Source organism: Chrysemys picta, chromosome 13 (genome assembly GCF_011386835.1).
Source record: "Chrysemys picta bellii isolate R12L10 chromosome 13, ASM1138683v2, whole genome shotgun sequence".
Taxonomy (NCBI): domain Eukaryota; kingdom Metazoa; phylum Chordata; order Testudines; family Emydidae; genus Chrysemys; species Chrysemys picta.
Window position 1 is genome coordinate 27100013 of NC_088803.1, and position 24621 is coordinate 27124633.

Here is a 24621-nt window from a genome sequence, read left to right on the forward strand (position 1 = left end):
CCAGCAAAGGGGAATTACGCTGCTGTCGGTGTTCTAGCACGATCCTGCTCCCACTGAAATCAAGGGGCCATTGGCAGCAGCGGCAGCAGGCTCTGGCCCTGTTTTTCACTCCCATTGAAGTCGACAGGAGCTCAGCACGTCTCAGGATTGGGTTCAAACACAGGCCATGTCATTAGAATGTGTCAGGGGTTCGGAATCACAGAGGACAGCCCCGGGAGTCACACACACCCAGCCAGCTGGTGTGCCCCCCATGAGCTCCGAGAGCCTTGTTCCAGCCCCGTTCTAAGGGAACTGAGTGCTGCTGACCGAGCCAGCTGGCCATGCCCGCCTAGGGAGAAGTTGTGCCAATGGGGGTTGTGCCACTGACCTCAGCGGGGCAGGATTTCATTCTGCAGGGCTCAGTCTGCGCTACACATTGCGGGGAACATTTCCCACCCCTGCAGCTAACCCTGGCAGGAGCACTGGTGTAGATCAGCGGCTGGCGTTGGAACCACTGTGTCAGCTAACCCTGCTCAGGCCTAGACAACATAGCACGTCCGTCGGTGGCCTGTTTCCACTAGCCACTTCCATTTTGGCTGTCACTGACATGGCCACAGCAGCAGCAGCAAGAGTGGGACATTCTAAGGGGCTTAGCTAGGCAGGGCCTGTGCTGTAGCACCATCGGCATCAACTGGAGCAGCATCAACTTACCCCAGCTGCAGATCGGGCCCATTCCCTTCAGTGGGATCACACAGGCCTGACTCTCATGTACACAGCTCTGGAGCTGGGCTTAAACTGGGAGAGCACGGCACGGAGAGCCGTGTAGAGGGACTGTAGTGTAAATGAGAACAAGGCGTGGCTCTTCAGTAAGGCACCGGCGACTCAGGCCCTGTGCCTGGCTGACTCACGGCAGAAAGGTTTGAAGGAACACGCTGAAAGCGGAGCGCTCGGATTTTCCCATTAGCAGAAATGTTGCAAATTCAGACATTACAGCTGCTCCCTGCCTCCAGGTCACTGGCACTTTGTAAAGCAGACGGGTTTGCTACAGAGATTTCACATGTGGAAACGTAGCTTTTGGATTGCTCTGCAAAAAGAAACACATGCCGTCTTCTCCTGCAGCTATCTCTGGGGTGGAACACAGCAGCACGCAGTACGATTAGACAAGGCCACAGTGTCTATTTGAAACCATGGGGAGATTTTAAGGAAGCAGAATATAATTATCCAAATTTAACTTGTGACCAGCTCTGCGAGGCTGAGATCTCAGCTCTCATGCAAAGTACTGTCGGAGCTTTAGTTATCACAAGCCATCAGGTTCTGGTCCTCTGGAAAGACACATCCTCCTGCTCACCAGGTCTGCAATGTTGCATTGGCTCAGTAGTAATAAGCTGTAGGATTTGCACAGCTACTGTATCAAAAGCTATGATTTGCAGATGTCAGAGCGTTCTAACAGTATGATCAAACAAGGCAGGCAACTGGTTTACCAGAGCCATTGATTTTTCTGTCTGCCAGATAACTGTGATTCAATAGCCACTGTCTTCTTCCGAGAACTGGTTGGGAGCTGGGTTCATTGCAAACAAAGGAGTTAACAAGCTGTAAAACAATCAATAAACCATAGCTGAAGACATCAGGAAAAGAGATCGCTTGTGAGTCAGTGGGAGAATAATTCTCTTTAGCAACTGGATGTCTGTCCCTGCCAATGGTTACAGTCTTTCGGCGGGTTTGTCTGGAATGCTGAACACCCCCAAAGCTAGAATCAGAACTGCCGGCACTGATCTAATTGGTGAGAGCAAAGGGACAAATGCCGACTTTTGCCAAAAAAGCTGGGATAGCCGGGACAGGCTTTAAAAAAGGGATTGTCCAGGCCAAAATGGGACATATGGTCACCCTAAGTTCTGATGATGTTCTCAGAATCATGGCCTGGATTTCAGCATTGACCTTGGGCTTTGTGCTGCTGAGGCAACACAGGAGAATTCAATGCCACTGATCCACTGCTTGCTGCAAGTGGGGATTTTTCAAGAGCTCTTCATTCTACTGCCCTGCTTTGTGTTCTCAAGCCTGGCTGCAGAACAGCTGTGTGAATGGGTAGCAGCAGGGGAGTGCTAGAAGACACTGGCCTAGTTAGACAGAGCAGCTCTTGGACAACTGGTTGTAGGACACGGCTGAAATATTGGATACTGGGCCTGCAGGCTGTTCCCTGGGAGGAGACAGTCCATCACCTAGGCTCATTCTCAATGGGATTTAAACCCACGTCCCTAGGGAAACAGAGCCTTGTTGGATGATTTGCTGTCTCCGTTTGCCTTTGGGCCAGGAGGCTGAGGGCTTAGGGTCTGCCTCTGGGCCGTGTTGCCAACGCTCATGAATCTTGTGATAATTATTGTTTTCCTTAAAGCCCCAGCTCCTGGAGTCAAGTGGAAATGTGATGATTTCAGCCTTCCTTCTTAAAGAAAAAGTAAGTTTCTAGCCCTTGTGGCTGTGGAGAAAGTGTGACCCCAGTGCACCCTAAAGGCTCCCAAAGCAGAAGGCAATTAGAAAGTACCTATTGTGTTTACATGATCTCATGATTTGAAAGCCAATCTCATGATTTTTGGTGCCCCTGACTCATGATTTTTGAACATTTGGGGTGGGCAATACTGCAGGGCTCAATCCCTGCTGGCAGCACAGTGCAGCGGGAAGGAGGGTCCTGCATCTTCTGGGATGCCAGCTTAGAGAGGAGCTTTTAAACCACGGCCCCTCCAGCTCCCCAGTGCCCTTCTGTAAAGGAGGGAGGCCAGCCCCAGCAGCCTGGCTCAGCAGGGCTGGGTTTGCTGCCAGCGGCACTGTGTGGCCAGTGTGGCAGTCGGCCCTTTGCAGTGGGAGCCAGGACCCCTGGAGCCAGCACTGCAACAACCACCCTGCCCTAAAGCACGCATGCCCTTTAGATAGTACATCAGTACTTAGTGTTTAACCCACCGAGTGCTGGCAGCAGCTATAGACATCAAGGGCTGCGCCATTGTCCCCTTTTCTGTCACGTCACAGCAGCTGGTGCATTTCCTTGGCGCCGTTGGAAGGCGTTCTTGGCGTCAGGCTTGTCTCCGGCTAAGGATTCATTGCTCTTCCTGGGTCAGCGAAGTTAACTCGCTCGTGCCAGAGAGCAGTTCACCCAGCACCACGACTCCCCAGGAACTGGTTCTTTGAGATATGAGTGTTGTAAAGTCGGGAGAAGGGACTGGCAAGCAGTACTGGGCGGAAAGCAGAATCCAGCACCCTCTTATTGCTCTGTTCATGGTTTTCAGGGGGCGGGGGCATCTCCTAGCCAGCGCCATCACCACTGTACTTAATGCTCATCTTATACCCCTAGCGCATGCCAGCTCCTATTCCCAATGCCCAACGCTGTAATCAGTCAGTGCCCTAGCAATGTCCCGCCCCAGACCTCTGTGTTCATTACCCACCCAATGTCCTATACACACGCCAAATCCTCGGCTAAAGAGACAATAGAAAGCTTCAAATGTATGCTCAGTACGAACACATTCCTTTGCATGTGCTGCCACAGGTACTAGAACAATGAGCAGGACTTCGGAGTACATTGAGAAGGTTCCATTTGGTAACAACACCTTCCTTCTGCGGCTGTTATTCAAACGAGGTACTTATAAAAATGACTCATAAGAGACAGCCGAAGAGCGACCCACGCCCAGTAAATGCACCAGCACCAGGCGGCAGTGTGGAACTGTTTATTAACAGACAAGAGAATTGGCATACACAGCTTCAGTGCAAGTCTGAATATTTAATACCGTTACAATCTTGTATATACAGAAAGAGAATTATAATTCACTAAGCCGCCCTGTGTAATAATTGATAAGGCTGTTATTCTGGCTCAGGCGACTTTTGCTTTTCTTTTTATAACCATGCTCTTCCTTTTTGCTTTAATGTTTTAAAACCCCGGATTCGCAATATAGAATAGCAAAGACACTGACCCCAGGACACCACCTCGTAGCTCAGAGACGCCACGCAGGGCCCTGGGAGGACATTTCATTTTGATTTTAGAATGCAAGGAATTTTGAAGGACAAAAATCACCCCTGAAAGAAATGATACAATTTAGTTCAAAACGTAAGTTGGGAATCACCCCATTTCAGTCAGTTGTGGGGAGGGGGGGACACCGGCGGCATGGGAGGGGGCATGCTGCAGTGCTTTCGTGGGCAGTCGAAGGTGCTGGATATGCATGGGGGTTTACATTCTACATGCTGTTGAGTTGTATCCTCACCAGTCTGCTAGCAGACTCAGGGCTTGATCATTCTGACGGGGGCATGCCACAGAGCCTCATGTCCTCTCAGCTCCACAGAGGGGCCCATGTCCCTCAGCTCTGATTGTTTGCCCACCCTTCAGAAACAGATCTCCCAGAAACTCCACTCTGTCAGCTTGGCTCCCCCCAGGACTAGCTGCTATTCTGCTTCCTTTACAGGCTCCAAACTCCAAGCCTGGCCAAAGGGCAGAGGATGAGAGCCAAGATCTGCCTTGTGGAGCCGAGAGCAGAACTTTGCCTTTCGGACTCAATCCTGCTTGTTCTGAGCTCCCTCAACTCCCCTTGATGTCCCAGAGAACCACGGATGCTCAGGAGGTCCCAGGATCAGTACAAGCAGTGCCTGGAGAGAGGAAGAGACTCCGGCAGCATGTAGCTCAGAACTGCTCCAGTTGGCGGAGGACTATTGCTCTCACACTATGCTAAACAACCCAGGACTTTGGCTGGAGTGGGGACTAGCCAGACACAAAAATCCTGCCAACAGCCCTAGTACCCCTCTCTGCCATGTTTAATAATATGGGAGCTGATGTGTGTTCCTCATTGCCCCCCATTCATGCTTCCCAGGGCTATTCTAGCTTTCCCACTCCCGTTCTGTTGGGAACGATTAGGGCCGGTAGCTAAGCAGAGGGTGGGTGTAGAAATAGCAGCACTTGCAATGCTGCTTAGGGAGCTGTCGCGCCAAGGAGCTCTGTCACTTGGAGTTTGCCAAACTCGATGAGCAAAGGCCAGGCTGGCCCTGCAGCCCCGGGGGCTAGCGGGGTCATGCAGATCAGATGCAAAGGAGGCGCCGCAGGGAAAAAGCCATGCTTATGCTGTCACGACACACACTAGGGGCTATTGGTCACACTCATCCAGCTTCCAGGAGGCTGCAGCAGGATAGCTGGATTTGCTTCACAAGGAACCTCCCCCAAGTGATACCTTAGGCCACGGGCCTGCCCTGAGTTGCTCAGGAGTGGCTGGATCCCAGGGTTTGCTTAGGGCGTTAGGGGATGCTGCGGCAGAGACGAGGGACGGTTTGTGCGTAGCTCAGGACTACTGGGCAAAGCCAGTCCTGCCATGGCAGGTCTACCCACAGCTGGGAGTTCCTCTGTTCTCCTCAGCCCACCCGGGAGCCTGGCCTGGCCTCCTGACCTGGCCTGTCTGCTGGCTGGGAACAGGCAGTGCAACGGCTGCAGTAGCCAGGGCAAGACAGAAGGGGTGTGAATCTCAGCACTGAGCCAGCCAGCCAGCAGGCATCTCTGTACCCACTTTGGGAGGAGGGAGATATGAAAGAGGGGGTGGGAAAGAGCAGGGAGGGTGGCAGGATTGCTGCAGTGGGGGAGAGTGTTTCCTCCTGTAAGGAGGAAATTTTGTTAACCCAGTAACATGCCTGACTACTGCCCACAGCTGGAATCCAAATTGTTATGCTTATTCCTGGAAGCTGCCATAAGGCCTTCGTAGCAGTCTTCGCACCACTAACAAACCAGGAAGGGAGGGGGAAGGGAGTGGCCATGAGGAGTAAACGTGACTCTGTGCCCTCCTGACTTATGCCAAAGCATGTGGTTTGCAAGATGGAAAGTCTGGGGCTAGTTAACTATTGCTCCGTCAAATACAGCCGGTTACCTGATGGGAAAGCACGGCTGGAAAACTGCACACTTCGTGTCTGCTCAGTGGTTTTTTGGTGACTGGGCTGTTTAATACTAACAATTTGGGTATAAAAAGAGGAAGAAATCTGGGCTCGGTGGACACTTGAACCACCTCTCAAGTTTCCCCTGCAGACAGAAGGCTGGCCACTGGATGGCTAATTCACTCGAGACCTCCTCAAGACCCTGGGTAAATATGAATCTGGGGGTGATTTGGGGTGCTCTGCTAACCTGTTGCGTGCATGTGTAAGTGCTGGAGACGAAACAAAGTAGAAGCTTTGAGTGAAAGCATTTTTGTTTGCCTGTGTGCATCAACTATCTATCGGCCAGATGGCCGTGTCTCCACTGATTTATTGCCTGCCACCGCCTTACAACAAGTAAAGTTAGCAAGAGCTTTGGGTTCAGCAAAACCCCGGGTAACGCTCCCAGGGCCCATGGGTACAAACAGCCTCTGGATGCTGCCAGGCTAAACCTCCCGAGCCAAATTCTCTGGGGGTGACACGCCCTGAAAGCCGGCCCCTCTGGTGGTAGTGGCGTTACATGACCTAAGAACTGGGCTCTGTGTAGCGACAACCCCATGAAGACTGTCCTGCCCTGTTTACAGCACCCCAGATAGTTCACACTTCTGCACAGTGCCTTTCTCTGGGGCAATGCCTTTGGGTTCTTTATTCCCTGCTTTTCTCAGTGAGTTGACACTCGCCAATGGCGCTTGTTTCTCTAATCGTTTGTTATGAGTTCTCATGATGCACTAGCACATTGCTGGACCCCTGTGCTGCCAGCACGGGTGGGGCACTTTTAAACCTGAACCTAGGATCATTTGCATTGGACTCTTTAATGACATACCGGGGATATTATCATTTTATTAGCATTAGATTCTTTCTGTTTCTGGCAGACCCTACATTTTGACACTCAGTCAGTGTCCCAAGAACACCAGGATGTAAACTCAACCTTGAACCCCCCATTCCAGTAAGCCGCCCCAGGGTGGATTCCTTCCTTCGGTGCAGAAGTTGACCGTTTGAAATGGACACAAAATGTAAACGTGTATTGAGAACGTATCACACAGAATTCCAGCCTGTGACGCGGCTCACTGGGATTTTACCCCAGGAAATTCCATTGTTCAGAAAGGGAGCAGACTTTCTGTGCTCTGCTCCTTCTTGGCTAGAGCCGAGTATTTTATGGGGTACTTGCTATAAAATAAGGAACAAGGAAATTCTATCTGTGACCAGCTCAGCATGGCTCCTGCTAGCCCACCCAGAAGGAGGGATTCAGCAGGGCCGAGCCCAAGGCCCCTGGTTTAAGTCTTACCCAGAGTCACTTGTAGGTCTGCTGCCCAGAGGGTGTTTGCTGCTGGCTGAGAGGTGCAGGGGTGGCTGGCACAGCTCCATGATACAGACACAACAAATGCAATTGTAACCACAAGCTGGTCATGTACCTCAGCTCTGGAGTGTCTTACCTTTCGCTGGTAGATTGCTAAGGTGATTAAAGCAACGAATAAGGGAGATGAACCAACGCCACCTGTGCCACATGCTTTATGAAAGAAACAAAGGGACTGATCCAGCATCCTTTATAGCAATAGTTTTGCCATTGAATGCAATGGAAGCTGGATTGGGCCTTATGAAAACAAGGCAGAACTCCCCGTGAAAACACTAGAAGGCTGCCAGGCTCAGGCCCGATAGTGTATTATGCACCCCACGCCCAGGGGTGTCTGCATGTGCCGCAAGAGAGAATTAATACTGCACTGGATATACAGGCAGGCAGACTAGATGACTTGGGGACCCCTTCTTGCCTTAAACTCTATGACCCTGAGGAGGAACCTGGAACCCACAGAGGGGAACCTGGAACCCACACTCACCTGTGGGCTACGTATGCTCTTTGTGCTGTCACTTGCACCTGTGGGTGTAGAATGCTGGGTAGGTAGTGTTTTGCACCCAGGGTCTGCACATGTGGATGACTGCAATGAGGTGTGAAATTCCTCTACCCTCAGGCAGAAGAGTGTTCTGAGCTGGCACCTAGGGAGATTTCCCATTCACACCAAGGGATAGGCCAGAAGATTAATCAAATAACTCTACTGCTGGTAGGCTTCTTGCCATGGTAATGTCTATTTAAATCGCTCCGACCTGACATCATGCAGTGGGGTGAGCATAGGTGGCTGGGTTTCGTCTTCAGACATTTACAGGACCATGAGATTGGACATGCAGGAAAATACTTCCTAGCTAGCAGTGGTGATAGGAGACAGACTGCCAGTCTGGGAGGCTGACGTCCTCCACCCAGCCCCAGGTGTAGTTAGAATGTGGCTGGGGCAGTGCAAGCTGCCAGATACATCACCTTGCCCGTGGCCTTGGATTTCAACCCAGTGGCATACCTGCTAGAAGTGAGCGAGAGCTCAGGCGCCAAGGCCCATTCGGTTGTTGGCTGCTCTGCGGGGACAGCCAGCGGGGAAGCTGACCAGTGCCCATTATGCTGTGGGGGTACCTACACGCAGGGGTTGTTTTGGGGACATGGACACGTGTCTTGATAGGAATTGCAGTGAGGCCATCCGACTCCATGCTACAGAATTAGGCCAGTGCCAGCGGCTAGTGCAACTGCTCTAAGACTAAGATGAGTCCATCGCCAGCCACAGCCTTAAAGAGGCCATGCTGGGGCCAGGAGGGCTGAAATTAGAGCTCATGGAGGTGGCTGGCAGGCATGGGTGTACACTCTGCCCACCCTCTGCTCTCCCTGACTACTGTATTGCTGGGCATAGGCAGGGAGAGTGGAGCACACGGCTTGTCTAGAGGTGTTGTGGGACCTTTGCAGAGATTTGGATCCAGCCATCCCGTGCTGATCCCCAGAGGATCTGTGTATGGCCTGGTTCCACTGACCCCGCTCAGAGCACAGAAGATCCCCGTTTCCCCACACTGCCATCCCCCAAAGGGCCCATAGTGCAGTGACTGGACACAGCTCAATCCAGAGTCCCTCAGTGCCTTGCCATGAATTCAACACCAGGTGAGTGCCAGAGGACGATAAACGTCCCTTGTCCTCCAGTCTCTGCTCCCCACCAATGTGGATCAGGCTCAGGACTGTTGTCTCTGCAGCGCTCCGAACCCCATGGGTCAGGCCAACGTGAGTTCTGGCCCCTGCATGTCATCACATGACACTGGACTTCAGGCCAGCCCGACATCAAGTATCACGGTAGCCGCTTCTTTATCCACTCACATGGGCATGGTTGTGCATTCTTCGAAGATGGTACATTCAGGGGCGGAGCGTCATAACTGGAAAGGCTGATTGGCTGGCAGCAATGTGACATCACTGTGGAAAGTCACATTGTGAGGGGAGAGGGATAAAATACTCCCAGGAGGGACAGCCTGGTGCAGCCAGAGGAGGGAGCAGACAGGACTGTACAAGCGACGAGGGGAGGCTGCAGACACACTGGGGAGGGAGAGCCAGGGGTCTGGGAGTGAGGATTCCTCGTCCGTCCGCGCGCTGGCTGCTTTTTGAAGAGGGCAGCAGAAGATCAGTTATTATTCACAATCCACCAGGAGGCTGGGAAAGCAAACAGGGAAAGAGCATGAGCCACAAAGTGCGAAAGGGGGCACTCATATATTGTTTAGTGCACAGGGGAAAGACAGGAAGAGCTGGGTTCTACCCCAGAGATTTCCCCATGGCCCTGGGCAGGCGACTGACTCTGTCTGGGACTCAGTTCCCCTTCTGTAGAATGGGTATAATATGCAGGGGTTGCAGGGATTGATTCACTAAGTGCTTTGAGAGCCTCAGGTGCTCAGTGTGGGGTAAGGCGGCTGTGGGGCAGGTGGGTGCCCCTCTGCTCACTCATCCCAGGACGAACTGCCCCCAGGCTCGCAGCCATGGGAACCTCATACCCCTCCCTGCTCCGGCACAGCACCAAGGCCACAGTCCGCCCTGAGTTTTCACGCTGGCTAAACGGCACAGACGTCACGGCGAGTTTTGCCTGTGCAAGGATGTGAGGATCTAGCCCAGCAGGATCTCCAACCCCCTGGGTTGTTCCCCCACCCCACTAAACAAGGCAGAAATACTGGGCCTAAATGTACTTAACACCTTGAGCTTAACACTCCAGCACCAGCTCTGAGCCTTGCCCAGCACAGGGGGCTCTTCAGTTCATTTTGCCTGACTGTGTCAGCTTGATACACGGGCAGGGCCCCTTTTAGCTCAGCGACAGCCCCTCTCTCGTCTCCCAAGAACAGGAGATGTGCAAACGGCAACCTCTCCCTCCAGAGCAGCGCTGGGTGCCCCCAGCTGAGCCAGGCAGCTGAGCCCCACTAGGAGAGGGCACCTGCTGCCATCCTCTCCCCTGGGTCAGTTCTGGCGATGGCCTTGCTGGACGTTAGCTTCATGTTTTGCTGCTGACTCTTGCTAGGATAGCTCCTAATCACCGCTCAGCTGTGCCTTCCCCATAGGTCAGCAGCACGCACTGTGGCAGCTAGCGCAAGGAGCAATGAAGTCGCACTCCGAATCCCAGCCCTTCACAGGGCAGACAGCTGGGAGCGGAAGGCTGCATCAGCAGGACTGGAGCAAGGAGGAGGAACATGACAGTTGGGTAGAGAATATAATCCAGATTAGCCACACCCTGAGCTCAGATTCCGGTGGGGCTCTGCGGTGATGGTGGACCTGGGCTGGTTTTTGTTTTACCTGCCCCTGCTTAAGGCTGGCTGAGGTTCTCCCTCACTGCTCTTGCAATCAGGGAGACCACGTTTCCAGAAGGCCTGAGGCCTGGGCTCCCTGCTAAATCTGCATTAAGGTGCCTTACAATGAAATGTAGGCACAAATCTGAGTGCTTGCCCCTCTGCCGACCTGCCTTGTGCTCCTCACACAGAACTGGGGCAGGAAAATGTGACCACAATTTCTGTCCACAAATGGGAATGAGGCCTGAGCTACCCATTAGGGTCACATCTTGGAATATAGGGCAGGGGCAGGGCTGGGAGTTCAATGCAGCAATTTAAGACAAGAGCCAGGTTGCTTTCAGAAGGGTGTCGCTCCCGCTTTGAGATTTGTGACCCAAGTAAGGCCGATAGGGCCATCGGAAAGCTGACCAAAAATACATCAGAGATGAAGGCAAACAGCATCGCAGTGTGTAGCATGCTTATCGCCTCTTGTAATAGTAACAGCTATTAATAAATCATACACATCACTGCGGTAGCTCTTTACACATTCATAGCTCTTTACAAGCCTTAACTAATTCATTAATCCTGCTTGTCTCTCTCTCTCTCGCCTGCCTCCTTACTGTTTACAGAATAAATGTTGCAAGAGCTGGGGTGTTAGCCTCAATGTTCTGACCAAATTCATATTTGAACAGTTACATTCTGTCTCCCTAAATTCCTTCTGCAGTTAAATTTACATCCTCACGTCCTGTTCTTAACTGTTGCTACTGTTGGGTAGTGTTGCTCTGTGCTGTTAAACAGCTATTGCGTTCCGCCGCAGAGCTGGCTGCATTGCCGTAGTGGGTGAATGGATTCCTACAGTACTAGATGGGTGTATGCAGAATATAATGACGTCAGTGGACGTTGTTCATGAGTAATGGTGGCAGGATGGAATCCATGGTTTACAATTCCCGTTAGAGGCTCATCTCAGTACATTTGGGTGGAAGAGTACCCCACCTGGAAAAAGCATGGTGGTCACGAGCTCTGGAGACTCCAGCAAGTCAATGATGGCCCACTGGAACGTCTTGCTGCAGTTGGACTGTAAGTGACTGCAAAGCAATATGGAGAGTTAGGACAATGTCAAAGCCAGTATGATTGTGTCAGAGCCAGCCTGCACATTGCTATACAGAGGTGGGGCAGAGCTGTTGTGTGGGTGTGCAAGAGCGGAAGAGTGTGCACGGACACTTGCCACCCCTGTGCACACCCACAAGAGGACCGGGGTAGGGGGGAAGTCCTTGCATTCCCCAGAGCAGAACGCCTTCTGTCTCGAATGTGCTGATAACTCACCCATCCACACGTGATGGTGGTTAGCACATCATTCACAATGCAAATGCCCCCTTGTGATCATTTGATCCTGCCGCCCTGTGCAGATACAGTAGGTGTAAATAACTAGACAGGTAAATCAGGGAGGCAGTAGCCACTGGCAGGTGCAGGAAAAAGTGAAAAAGGGTGAACATCCTGAAGAGAAATCCCGTCTTATCTATTTCATAAGAATTGCACTTGGATACAGCCTTCTTCAGCCCGGACACCTTCAGCAATGAACTGCAATTAGCCTCAAACCTTCTCCACGAAGTCACGTCCTGCCAGAACTCGTAGAGAATGAAGCAGGCCTCGCTCGTCAGCTTGCGGGAAGACACGCTGCAGGGACAATAATGAATGCTCTCAGTACGGCAGCTTCTGGGATAAATGAGGCCATGCTGGGCAGTCAGCCTGGCTCCTGAGCCTTGGTGATTTATCTGCAGTGACTCACTGATGGGTTTTTTGTCTTGTATAGAAAAATAATATTCTTGTGAGCATCTTAAAGAGCAGCAGTAGCATATAAATAAATACACAACTTTGCTGCAGCCCCATTAAAGGCGATTGGCGTGGATAGCGTTGCATTCTCCAGGGGCCACTACGTTCAGAGCCCTTTCCACCCAAGCTATGTGGAGTCCTTTGCAAGCAATAGACTGATGCGCACAGATGTGCAAAGAACCAGCACCTGTCAGCCTTCCATTGAGTAGTGCCAGCCCAACATGCTGGGGCATCACAACTAGAGCAGGGCAGGAACTGGGTTTCCATCCTACAGACATTTTCAAGACACTTGGACAAAAAGTCAATATCTTGAAAATTGTCACAAATGAAAAATCAGGGAAGAAAAAGTCAGTTTGGGTTCATGGAAATGTTTTAATGATTTCAAAAGGTTTTGTTTCACTTCTGACCTTTTTGTTTAAAAAATGTTTTTTTTTACTGTAATTAGCTTAAATTTTGAAAGAAAAAGTTGTTTTGAACGGGAAACCGGGAATTTTTCGTTTGGAAAATGTCAAAAAGGGACGTTTCAATTCTTTACAAACTTTTTTTTCCCAAAAATGTTTTGCGTCAAGAGCTGAACACATTGGTGCAGGGAACTGGAACGGAAGGATTAACAACACTTAGGATATGTAGAGCATTTTACATGTTCAAAGCACTATATGGACACATTAACTCATTCAGGCTCACAGTTATTGGTCCCATTTTACAGAGGAAGAAAGTGAGGCAGAAAGCTGGAGGGAGGTGTTCAAGGTCACACCGTAAGAGAGTAGCAGAGCCAAGATGAGACCCCAGGCTCCACGCTCATACCTCTAACTTACACCAGCTTCCAGAGCGGTAAGTGCCTGACATGTTCACACTATGGGGGAGGGAGGGAAGAGAGAGCCCATATAGACTGTGAAATGCCTAAAGGAGAATTTCCCATTCAACTGTAATGTAATTCTTTGGACTAAGAGAGGAACATAGACCCAATCCCTCTAACTCGCATCCTGCAGAGCAAAGGTAACAATTACTGCAATCAAAAGAACAAACCAAACAGCAGAATCCAAGTGAGTGCAATTAACTCCGAGCTGTGCTGGAACGCATCACAGCTCCTGTGTTCGCAGAGTTACTCACTCACTGGACCCTCAGAAGGCACTTGGTGAAAGGCATCAGAGAAACTTTACTTCTAGGCTAATCTAAATCGAGCGGCTCACCATTTTTCACGCAGCCAGCCTTCCTGCAGAAAAACACGGTTTCATTGAAACCAATCTTTTTCATAGGGAAATGAAATTACAACGTTCCTCCACAGCAAATCCCATATGTTTTGTTTAAATCGAGAATCCAAAGTGACATTTTAAATTGACACAAAATGAAAATTTTCTATTTCCAACTGAAATTTGGAAACATTTCGAATCTTCCTGCAGGAAAACTGACATCTTTCAGCTAAACAGTTGGCAGTTTTTCAAAGCTTTGCGACCAGGGGCTGCTAACAGGGAGTTTCACAAGGGAGTTCTCCAGGTGAAGGAGGAGCAATACAGCATCCTTTTGGGGTAAGTGACTGTCTGTAGTGTGTGTTTGTTTGTGTTTGAGGGTTACTTGCTGTGTGCTGAGCTTGTGTTTGTCAGTCTGTTTGTTTGTTTTGGTTGTTTGAAGGACCGTGTGCTGTGGCTGGCAGTTGGAAGGTTTGAAAGCTAGAAGCCTCTGGTAAGTGGCTGAGCCTTCAGCAGTGGGCGGGGCATTCATACAGGCCAGGGCTTTATAAAGCAGCGCACAAGCGACCAGGGGCTGCTAACAGGGAGTTTCACAAGGGAGTTCTCCAGGTGAAGGAGGAGCAATACAGCATCCTTTTGGGGTAAGTGACTGTCTGTAGTGTGTGTTTGTTTGTGTTTGAGGGTTACTTGCTGTGTGCTGAGCTTGTGTTTGTCAGTCTGTTTGTTTGTTTTGGTTGTTTGAAGGACCGTGTGCTGTGGCTGGCAGTTGGAAGGTTTGAAAGCTAGAAGCCTCTGGTAAGTGGCTGAGCCTTCAGCAGTGGGCGGGGCATTCATACAGGCCAGGGCTTTATAAAGCAGCGCACAAGCGACCAGGGAGCTTTGCTAACAGGGAGTTTCACAAGGGAGTTTGGAAGGGGAGCAGGAAGGGGGCGATGGTCCCTTGCTGGTTCCATCTGTTTTTCTCTTGATTCCCCTTAATACCTATAAAGCAACTACATTCATAACTTTTTGCTTAAACAACCCTTTCAGCTGACAGGGGGCTGCAGACGGGAGTTTGACAGAGGGAGGCTTACGATGGTTAGGAAGACCCGCAACACCTGTGCCAGCACTGCTACTGTCTCCTCCACCTGTGCCTGTAGCCAGACAGAGTGCCTAAGCATGGATGCCTCTACCCAGATCCTGGTGTGGTTTTGCAAAGACTGTAACTTGCAATTTCCATTTACTGATATCCAGGCTGGGGGGACCATCCAATGTGAGAGGTGCCTGCTGGTGGAATCTCTCAGGCAGCAGGTGGGAGAGCTACAGGAGGAGGTGGCTAGGTTGAGGAGCATCCGTATCCACGAGCAATTCCTCGACAGTGTCCATGTGGAGACAGCTGAGGTAGCTGTCCCAGTACACAGGACTGCTGATACACCACTGGTGGAGGAGGAGATGGCTCAGGGTGGACACTGGCAGCTGGTTACTTCTGGCAGCAGGCAGCGCTCCACCCTTGCTCCGAACCCTCCTGCCGTGGTTATAGGTAACCGTTATGCTCTTCTTGATACAGGAAAGAAGGAATCACTCCCTACAGTAAAGGAGGAGAAGCCTCGTACCCCTAAGGCTGGAGAGTCTGCTGCCACCACTGCGAATAGGAAACGTAGGGTAGTGGTGGTCGGAGACTCTCTGCTGAGGGGGACGGAGGCGCCCATCTGTCGCCCTGACATTTCATCTCGGGAGGTATGCTGCCTGCCGGGGGCCCGTATCAGAGACGTTACGGAGGCATTGTCGAGGATTATCCAGCCCTCTGACTACTACCCCATGCTACTCATCCATGTGGGCACAAATGATACTGCGCGGTGTGACACTGAGCGGATCAAGAGTGACTACAGGGCTCTGGGAGTACGGGTGAAGGAGTTTGGAGCGCAGGTGGTATTCTCTTCAATTCTTCCTGTCAAAGGTAGGGGCCCGGGCAGAGACAGATGCATCATGGAGGTGAATGCCTGGCTGCGAAGATGGTGTCGCCAGGAGGGCTTTGGCTTCCTAGACCACGGGATGCTATTTGAGGAAGGACTGCTAGGCAGAGATGGCGTTCACCTTTCGAGGAGAGGAAAGACCCTATTCGGCCACAGACTGGCTAACCTAGTGAGGAGGGCTTTAAACTAGGTTTGACGGGGACAGGTGAGCAAAGCCCACAGGTAAGTGGGGAATATGGAGACCGGGGAGATGGGTCGGAAACGAGAGGGAGTGTGGGCTATATTGGCAGAGAGAAAGGAGAGTCAGGACAAAACTGGGAGGAAAGATCAAACCAGTATCTTAGATGCCTATATACAAATGCGAGAAGTATGGGGAATAAGCAGGAAGAACTGGAAGTGCTAATAAATAAATACAACTATGACATTGTTGGCATCACTGAAACTTGGTGGGATAATACACATGATTGGAATGTTGGTGTGGATGGGTACAGCTTGCTCAGGAAGGATAGACAGGGGAAAAAGGGAGGAGGTGTTGCCTTATATATTAAAAATGTACACACTTGGACTGAGGTAGAGATGGACATAGGAGACGGAAGTGTTGAGAGTCTCTGGGTTAGGCTTAAAGGGGCAAAAAACAAGGGAGATGTCATGCTAGGAGTCTACTACAGGCCACCTAACCAGGGGGAAGAGGTGGATGAGGCTTTTTTCAAGCAACTAACAAAATCATCCAAAGCCCAAGATTTGGTGGTGATGGGGGACTTCAACTATCCGGATATATGTTGGGAAAATAACACAGCGGGGCACAGACTATCCAACAAATTCTTGGACTGCATTGGAGACCACTTTTTATTTCAGAAGGTTGAAAAAGCTACTAGGGGGGAAGCTGTTCTAGACTTGATTTTAACAAATAGGGAGGAACTCGTTGAGAATGTGAAAGTAGAAGGCAGCCTGGGTGAAAGTGATCATGAAATCATAGAGTTTGCAATTCTAACGAAGGGTAGAAGGGAGAACAGCAAAATAGAGACAATGGATTTCAGGAAGGCAGATTTTGGGAAGCTCAGAGAGCTGATAGGTAAGGTCCCATGGGAATCAAGACTGAGGGGAAAAACAACTGAGGAGAGTTGGCAGTTTTTCAAAGGGACACTATTAAGGGCCCAAAAGCAAGCTATTCCGCTGGTTAGGAAAGATAGAAAATGTGGCAAAAGACCACCTTGGCTTAACCATGAGATCTTGCACGATCTAAAAAATAAAAAGGAGTCATATAAAAAATGGAAACTAGGACAGATTACAAAGGAGGAATATAGGCAAACAACACAGGAATGCAGGGGCAAGATTAGAAAGGCAAAGGCCCAAAATGAGCTCAAACTAGCTACAGGAATAAAAGGAAACAAGAAGACTTTTTATCAATACATTAGAAGCAAGAGGAAGACCAAAGACAGGGTAGGCCCACTGCTTAGTGAAGAGGGAGAAACAGTAACAGGAAACTTGGAAATGGCAGAGATGCTTAATGACTTCTTTGTTTCGGTCTTCACCGAGAAGTCTGAAGCAATGCCTAACATAGTGAATGCTAATGGGAAGGGGGTAGGTTTAGTGGATAAAATAAAAAAAGAACAAGTTAAAAATCACTTAGAAAAGTTAGATGCCTGCAAGTCACCCGGGCCTGATGAAATGCATCCTAGAATACTCAAGGAGCTAATAGAGGAGGTATCTGAGCCTCTAGCTATTATCTTTGGAAAGTCATGGGAGACGGGAGAGATTCCAGAAGACTGGAAAAGGGCAAATATAGTGCCCATCTATAAAAAGGGAAATAAAAACAACCCAGGTAACTACAGACCAGTTAGTTTAACTTCTGTGCCAGGGAAGATAATGGAGCAAGTAATTAAGGAAATCATCTGCAAACACTTGGAAGGTGGTAAGGTGATAGGGAACAGCCAGCATGGATTTGTGAAGAACAAATCATGTCAAACCAATCTGATAGCTTTCTTTGATAGAATAACGAGCCTTGTGGATAAGGGTGAAGCGGTGGATGTGGTATACCTAGACTTTAGTAAGGCATTTGATACGGTCTCGCATGATATTCTTATCGATAAACTAGGCAAATACAAATTAGATGGGGCTACTATAAGGTGGGTGCATAACTGGCTGGATAACCGTACTCAGAGAGTTGTTATTAATGGTTCCCAATCCTGCTGGAAAGGCGTAACGAGTGGGGTTCCGCAGGGGTCTGTTTTGGGACCGGCTCTGTTCAATATCTTCATCAACGACTTAGATATTGGCATAGAAAGTATGCTTATTAAGTTTGCGGATGATACCAAACTGGGAGGGATTGCAACTACTTTGGAGGACAGGGTCATAATTCAAAATGATCTGGACAAATTGGAGAAATGGTCTGAGTTAAACAGGATGAAGTTTAACAAAGACAAATGCAAAGTGCTCCACTTAGGAAGGAAAAATCAATTTCACACATACAGAATGGGAAAAGACTGTCTAGGAAGGAGTACGGCAGAAAGGGATCTAGGGGTTATAGTGGACCACAAGCTAAATATGAGTCAACAGTGTGATGCTGTTGCAAAAAAAGCAAACATGATTCTGGGATGCATTAACAGGTGTGTTGTGAGCAAGACACGAGAAGTCATTCTTCCGCTCTACTCTGCTCTGGTTAGGACGCAGCTGGAGTATTGTGTCCAGTTCTGGGCGCCGCATTTTAAAAAAGATGTGGGGAAATTGGAAAGGGTCCAAAGAAGAGCAACAAGAATGATTAAAGGTCTTGAGAACATGACCTATGAAGGAAGGCTGAAAGAACTGGGTTTGTTTAGTTTGGAGAAGAGAAGACTGAGAGGGGACATGATAGCAGTTTACAGGTATCTAAAAGGGTGTCATGAGGAGGAGGGAGAGAACTTGTTCACCTTAGCCTCTAAGGATAGAACCAGAAACAATGGGTTTAAACTGCAGCAAGGGAGGTCTAGGTTGGACATTAGGAAAAAGTTCCTAACTGTCAGGGTGGTTAAACACTGGAATAAATTGCCTAGGGAGGTTGTGGAATCTCCGTCTCTGGAGATATTTAAGAGTAGGTTAGATAAATGTCTATCAGGGATGGTCTAGACAGTATTTGGTCCTGCCATGCGGGCAGGGGACTGGACTCGATGACCTCTCGAGGTCCCTTCCAGTCCTATAATCTATGATTCTATGAAACCACATTTTGAGACTTGCCACAGACTGCCCGGGGAGCCTGGTGCAGAATCCGACACCGCTCCCAGCTCTGGGTTATTTCTGCCTTGTTTTTAGAATTCAGCCCTTTTGGACTGCTGGGGTGAGGGACAGACCTTTAGTTTAGACAGAGGCCTTCAGTCTCAGGGGCTCTCAGCCAGACACTTTTCACCAGCACCACTGTCCCTTTAACACCAAAGGGGAATGGTGGACACAGTACTGCAATGTGATTGATGTACCCCACCTCACCTTTCCTCCCTTTAGCTCTCATCTCATGCTATGCCATTACAACATATCACGGTCGCTTACAGCCACGATCAAAGCCAGGACTTTCAGCACCAAAACCACAGGCCTCCTTAGCTAGAAGTAAGTAGTAGGCTGTTACAGTTGCTGGGAGCACCCACTAGAGGGACACATGCTAAGAGTACGTTTACAATGCAATCCGAGGTGTAACTGCAGCTCGTGTGGGCATTCCTGTGCCAGCTTTAATCTAGCGAGTGCAGCTAAAAATAGCAGTGAAGACAGCACCGTGGACCCTGGCACAGGCTGCACGAGTGTGCACAGAGCCCGGGGAGATGTACTCACATTGCTAGCCCATGCTAGGATCTGGCTATCACTTCTTCGCTGTTGTTCTGAGTCGCGCTAGCTAGACTAAAGCTAGCACAGGTACAGTCACATCTCTGACTCAGGAGCGGCAGAATGCCCTGAAAGTGGGGGGGGCTACAGGTGCCTGAAGTGAGTCCCAGCCCCCATGCCACCTCTTCCCCCAAGGCCCCACCCCAATCTGCTCCTCTATGCCCCCACTTTTAAAATGGGAGGGCCATGGCTCCCTGGCCCCCTCATTACGAAGCCCCTGCTCTGACTGCCATGTAGACAAACCCTCAGCCAAAATGTTATGCCAGTATAACAACACTTCATTCTGAGGCTCTCAAAGATATTTGCAAATACTAGCGATCAGACTCCCCTGTGAGAGAGTCATTACTGTGATTATTTTACAGACAAGGACACTGAGAGGCAACCAGGCTAACTAACTTGCCTATGCAGCAAGTCAGTGCCAGCAGAGGATCAGATTAGCGTCTCCCGAATCTCAGCTCCCTGCTGTGACCACCAGGCCACGCTACCCATCATGCCCATAGCTCTCCAGTCATACCTCTGTGAAGTGGTCAATGAATTCATCACCTACATACTGGTGATAAAAGACCAGGGTCTTTTTCAGCTCTGCCACTGACTTGTGGGGTAAGATTTTGGTCAAGTTACTTAGCTTCTCCATTTCCAGTCTGTAAGAGGAATAATAATAATTCACAGCAATAACAATAATACTTCCCTATCTGACACAGGTATCTAGTGTTGTAGCATTTCCCTACTTCTCAGCAGTGTTGCGAGGCTGGATGAGTTAACGTCTGAGGGCGTCTCTGCAGTGCTGTACAGGTGCGAACCGCCATTATTTAGAGCACTTCCTTCATGTGTTGTGCGATTCCTGAACACTTGTAATTTCAGGGGTAAGGTGTGAAGCATTGTGATCAGCGACATTACGGTCACCCATATTTCCTCCAGCCAAATGTCTGATTCCACAGCTGCTCAGGAGACTTACTGTAAGCAGCAGCTCTGACCAGCTGTGACCTCTGTGTAGCATTGGAGTGCCTGGTGGAATCCCTCTAAGCCGCTCTCTGTCACCGACAGCTGTCTCTGAGCCACCAGGATGTGCTGCAGGGAGAGAGGGCACAGTTAGGACTCCAGGCCAAACCTGCAGGGCCTTGCGAGAGGCAAAGGGGCCGACTCTTTGGGAGGGTTAGTACTCTTGCTCCAGGAGCTCGCTGGCGTTGCCCTTTGCCCTACAGACTCGCCGCCCCCTCTGCTTTCTCCTGTCCAGCACACAGCATGGTGGCTTATTAGGCCAGGGTCTCTCGAGGGGAGGGATAGCTCAGTGGTTTGAGCATTGGCCTGCTAAACCCAGGGTTGTCAGTTCAATCCTTGAGGGAGCCACTTAGGGATCTGGGGCAAAAATCTGTCTGTGGATTGGTCCCCCTTTGAGCAGGGGGTTGGACTAGATGACCTCCTGAGGTCCCTTCCATCCCTGATATTCTATGATTCTATAAGTGGTGTGTGCTGAGCATGTCCAAGAGGTGCCATCTCCTCTGTTAACTGAACAGTAATGAACTGGTTGCAACTGCAACAGGCCACCCTGGGAGTGAGGAGGTGTAACGCGTACCCTGCCCACGGGGAGCAGGACGACTACTGTCTCTGCAAGGCTAGGGGCGTGGTGAATTAGTGCCCTTTCTTCACATGCAGACCCACGGATGGAAACAAGCTCTCCTCAGAGGAGCCATTTAGCGGATGGAACTTATGCCCTAGTCAGCCCACCATTCTGGTTCCCTTTCCTGCCGATCTGGGGTGCAAGAACATGGAACAATAACTCCAGCTTCAGAACAAAGCTGGGGGCTCTCCCTGGTGAGTTCAACCAGGAATGTGCACGTCTGTCTGTGCTCAGGCAGGTGTGCACATCCGTGTGTCAGTGCAGGGACAGGAGGCCTGTATCCATCTGCACCTGCACGTATGTGGATGTGAGTGTGAGACAGAGAGAGAATCTCTTTGTCTCTGTGCTAGCAATCAATGGAAAGCAGCCGGCCTAGAACTTACAGCATTTCTCCCTTTGCAAACAACTTCTTCTTTTAGAGGCTCCAGCCTTGGGCTCTGCATTTGTAGAAAAGCAAAACCATTACTAATACGAGAATTCGATTACAAGGGAAAACAAGGGTGGGGTCAGGGCCGGCCTTGGCTCGGGGCAGCTGGGGCAGCAGCCCAGGGCAGCCTGTCAAAGAGGGTGCTGTGCGCAGGTTTTGCCTGAGTCCCACCTGACCCGCTGAGAGCCAGCTGGACTGATGGAGGAGGCAGGCCAGCAGCAGCAACTGGAGAGGGTGGAAGGACCTGAGCTGCAGGAGGGCAGTTGCATGACCAGCCAGGTGACTCCTCCAGAGCAGGGGTGCCCCTCCATGGGGCCTTCAAGAGAGTCCCCACTAGATATTAACCCACTGGCCAAACCAACTTGGGACTTGACAGAGCAGCGATCTGCTCCGGAGAGGCTGGGGACTTGAAGAACAAGGGGGGTGGCACCTCAGCAGAGCTCTGCAGGGAAGGTCGAGTGGTGAGCAGGAGGGGGGCTGGTGGGGTCAGGACTGAGCTGTCCCAGACCTGAAAGAACAAGGGGTGCTCAGGTCAGGAGTGGGTCCATTAGCAGAGCTGACAGGGGGGCCAGAACCAGAACAGCAGGGAGTGCTGCAGGTCAGGCCTGAGGCGAGTGAGAGGTGATGCTGCACTGGCTGAGATGCAGGGGTCCAGGCCCACACTCGGAGCGGGGCTGCAGGGTGGGGTTGTGCTGTATTACCATATGCGGAACAAGTCTCCCCTCTGCCCACTCACCTTGCATTCCAGTTTGTCAATGAGCTGCTGTAGCCTGTTAATCTGAGCCACCCACTGGCTGTCAGCTTCGACACAAACCCCTAGATGGAATATTGACAGGGAGTTGCCATTGTTAGCCAGGTTCAGTTCACCCACACCTGGGCTGTCTGCCCCAGCTCTTTATATTGACTAGGTCCTCTGGCAGAAGGCACAACAGACTGAGAAAGTGGTGAACCTTTCTTGCTGCCTTTTAGCATTTAGGGGACAGATTTATTTGGCATTTATTGGCTCTCGAAGGCAGACAATATTTTACTCTCTTTCTGTCTAAATAATACACCCTTCCTTGAGACTGCAGGCAATGTCTGCAATGTCTGAATTTCACTGCCAGCGGGAGGGGAGCCCTCTGGATTTCTTGTGATTTATGCGACTACAATGAGCCAATCCTGATCCCCTGATGTTAATGCCAAAGTACCAGCTGGGGTTCAGCTAAGAATCCAGAGGTGCAGGTGCTGATCTGAACTATCTCCAGAGACTGCTGGATGGGTGGGGACGGGAGGGGAGCAGGAAGGCTGTGGGGTGGTATGGATTGGGTGGGGCGGGCAGGGCTTAGGATCATATGGATAAACTTCTGAACATTTGGATCTAAACCAGACCCAAACTCTGATCCTTACTCCGAAGGAGACTGAGAAGCTCCAGCTAAGTACAGATAGGATGGTCCCTGGAACATCAGCACTGGCGTCCTTCCTGGCAGCAGGACTGCGTACAGAACAGTAGCCTGATCTGACTTCCACCAGAACGTTGGTTCAGATATTTCCCCATCCATCAACCTTTGCCAAATCACAGAAAGACACACGAGGCTTCCTTGAACTCAGGCATTATAACTCACATCCCATCAGGAAAGCAGACTCAGAGCCGGTGTTCACACCCTGCCATGTTTCATTGCAACCCACACCGCTACCCTCCAAAGGCAGCAAGGTCCCAAGAGACAGGCAACACAGTGGCAACAGCTTCTCCCTCATCCGCCTGGCCCTGCCAATACCTGTAGTAAGCATCCCGGAATAGGGATCCGTTGGAGACAAGCAGACGGTCTTCTGAGCTCTGCGCCCACATCTCCTGCCAGATCTTGGGCCAATGAAGACTTCAGATTTCTTCAAGTCTTTCCTAAAAACAAAAAGGATGTACTCAGTGCAGCCCGCCGGCTACATCCTTCCCTGTGTCTGCCAACCCCGGCTTCACCACGGGAATTGGGTGTGCAGGCACCACACAGAGGCAGGGAAATCAGCGAGACAATCATGTTTTCACTACTAGAGATCTATTGGAGGCCTGATCCTGAATGTTAGATGACACCAGAAGGAAGAAACCAAGACTTTCTGGCTGAGCAGAAAGAGCTCACGTTCTACACAGGCAAATGTGCTGCCCGAACGCTCAGACATGGCGGATTGGCACAGTCGCACCCACTCCTGGGTCTGCACATGAATGCTCAAACGACAACAGAAAAACAGTTCAGTCACCCAGGAGCGTCTCAGACCTGATCCGGAGCCGTGCTGACTGAGCACTCAAGCCCCACTCACATCTTACTAGGTGCTTCTTCAAACAAACTCCCATTCGAGTCAGCCAGTGGCTGGGCTGGAGCAGGTGGTCTGAGCAGCACTCCTACCAGGGACTGGCGGGCCCACAGCGGGCGGGCTGGGCAGCGCAGCACCTGTGCTGGGCACCAGTTGAACTGAAGCAGTTGGGGCAGGCAGTGCCTGGTTTTTTTTTTTTTTCAGTGGTCTGCACAATTCTCAGGGTACAGCGACACTGCACACTCCTCCCAGTGTAGAGGGCAGACACTGCCCGCCCCCTAACCCAGGAATAAATAGCAGTGCAGATGGTGAGACACTGCTTAGGTGAGTAGAGCACAGACATGCCAGAGCCTTTGGCTATGTACTTTACATGGCTTTCTGCATGCCCAAGCAGTGCCTCTCCCATCGACACTGCCGTTTTATCAACGTAGCATCCTGCTGCTTCCCCTTGTCAGAGCCCTTCCCAGGCACAATGGAAGGCTCCAGCAGTGGGGAAAGGCTCTGGCAGCTCCCTGTCCTGGGCAAAGGCTCTAGCGGTGGGGAAAGGCTCTGGCCACTCCTTGGGGTGGGAAAAGGCTCCAGCAATGGGGAAAGGCTCTGGCCACTCCTTGGGGTGGGAAAAGGCTCCAGCAGTGGGGAAAGGCTCCGACAGCAGGGAAAAGGCAATGGGGAAAGAAGCTCCCTACTGCTGGAATCTTTCCCGACTGCCTCCCCTGGCCAGAGTCTTTCCCGGCCATATGCAGCCGTGCAGTGCAGTGTGGACTCAGCCTGCCCTTCACTGCAGTGTGTAGCTACACATACACTACACGCCACTGCCAGTGACATGCAGTGTAGACATAGCCTCAGAGTAAGACCCAAAGGAGCATGTCAGAAGAACAGGGGTCCAATCCAGCGAGCACAGTAAGAGCGTGTCCAAGTGCCTCCAGCCTCTAGCCCTCGCTGGAGCGGTGTTTCCTCAGCTCTCTAGTAATGGGCCTGTTTGCTGGTAACTAA

General features: G+C 50.7%; 1 protein-coding gene across 3 annotated transcripts in view; it reads right to left on the reverse strand.

Moving 5' to 3' along the window:
* Nucleotides 1-3670: 3670 nt before the first annotated feature.
* Nucleotides 3671-24621, reverse strand: part of NECAB3 (N-terminal EF-hand calcium binding protein 3) — a 137050-nt gene continuing 116099 nt past the window's right edge. For 2 of the 3 annotated variants that reach the window (XM_065565711.1, XM_065565709.1), the window contains exons 7-13: nt 23103-23224; nt 22085-22164; nt 21305-21358; nt 20259-20371; nt 12088-12165; nt 11485-11576; nt 3671-9397 (exon numbers count right to left, since the gene is read on the reverse strand). In XM_065565711.1, coding sequence (XP_065421783.1) covers nt 9369-9397; nt 11485-11576; nt 12088-12165; nt 20259-20371; nt 21305-21358; nt 22085-22164; nt 23103-23224 — 568 coding nt within the window. In that variant the 3' untranslated portion in view covers nt 3671-9368. The remainder of the gene's footprint in view (nt 9398-11484; nt 11577-12087; nt 12166-20258; nt 20372-21304; nt 21359-22084; nt 22165-23102; nt 23225-24621) is intronic. The other variant, XM_065565710.1, reaches the window with a different exon arrangement.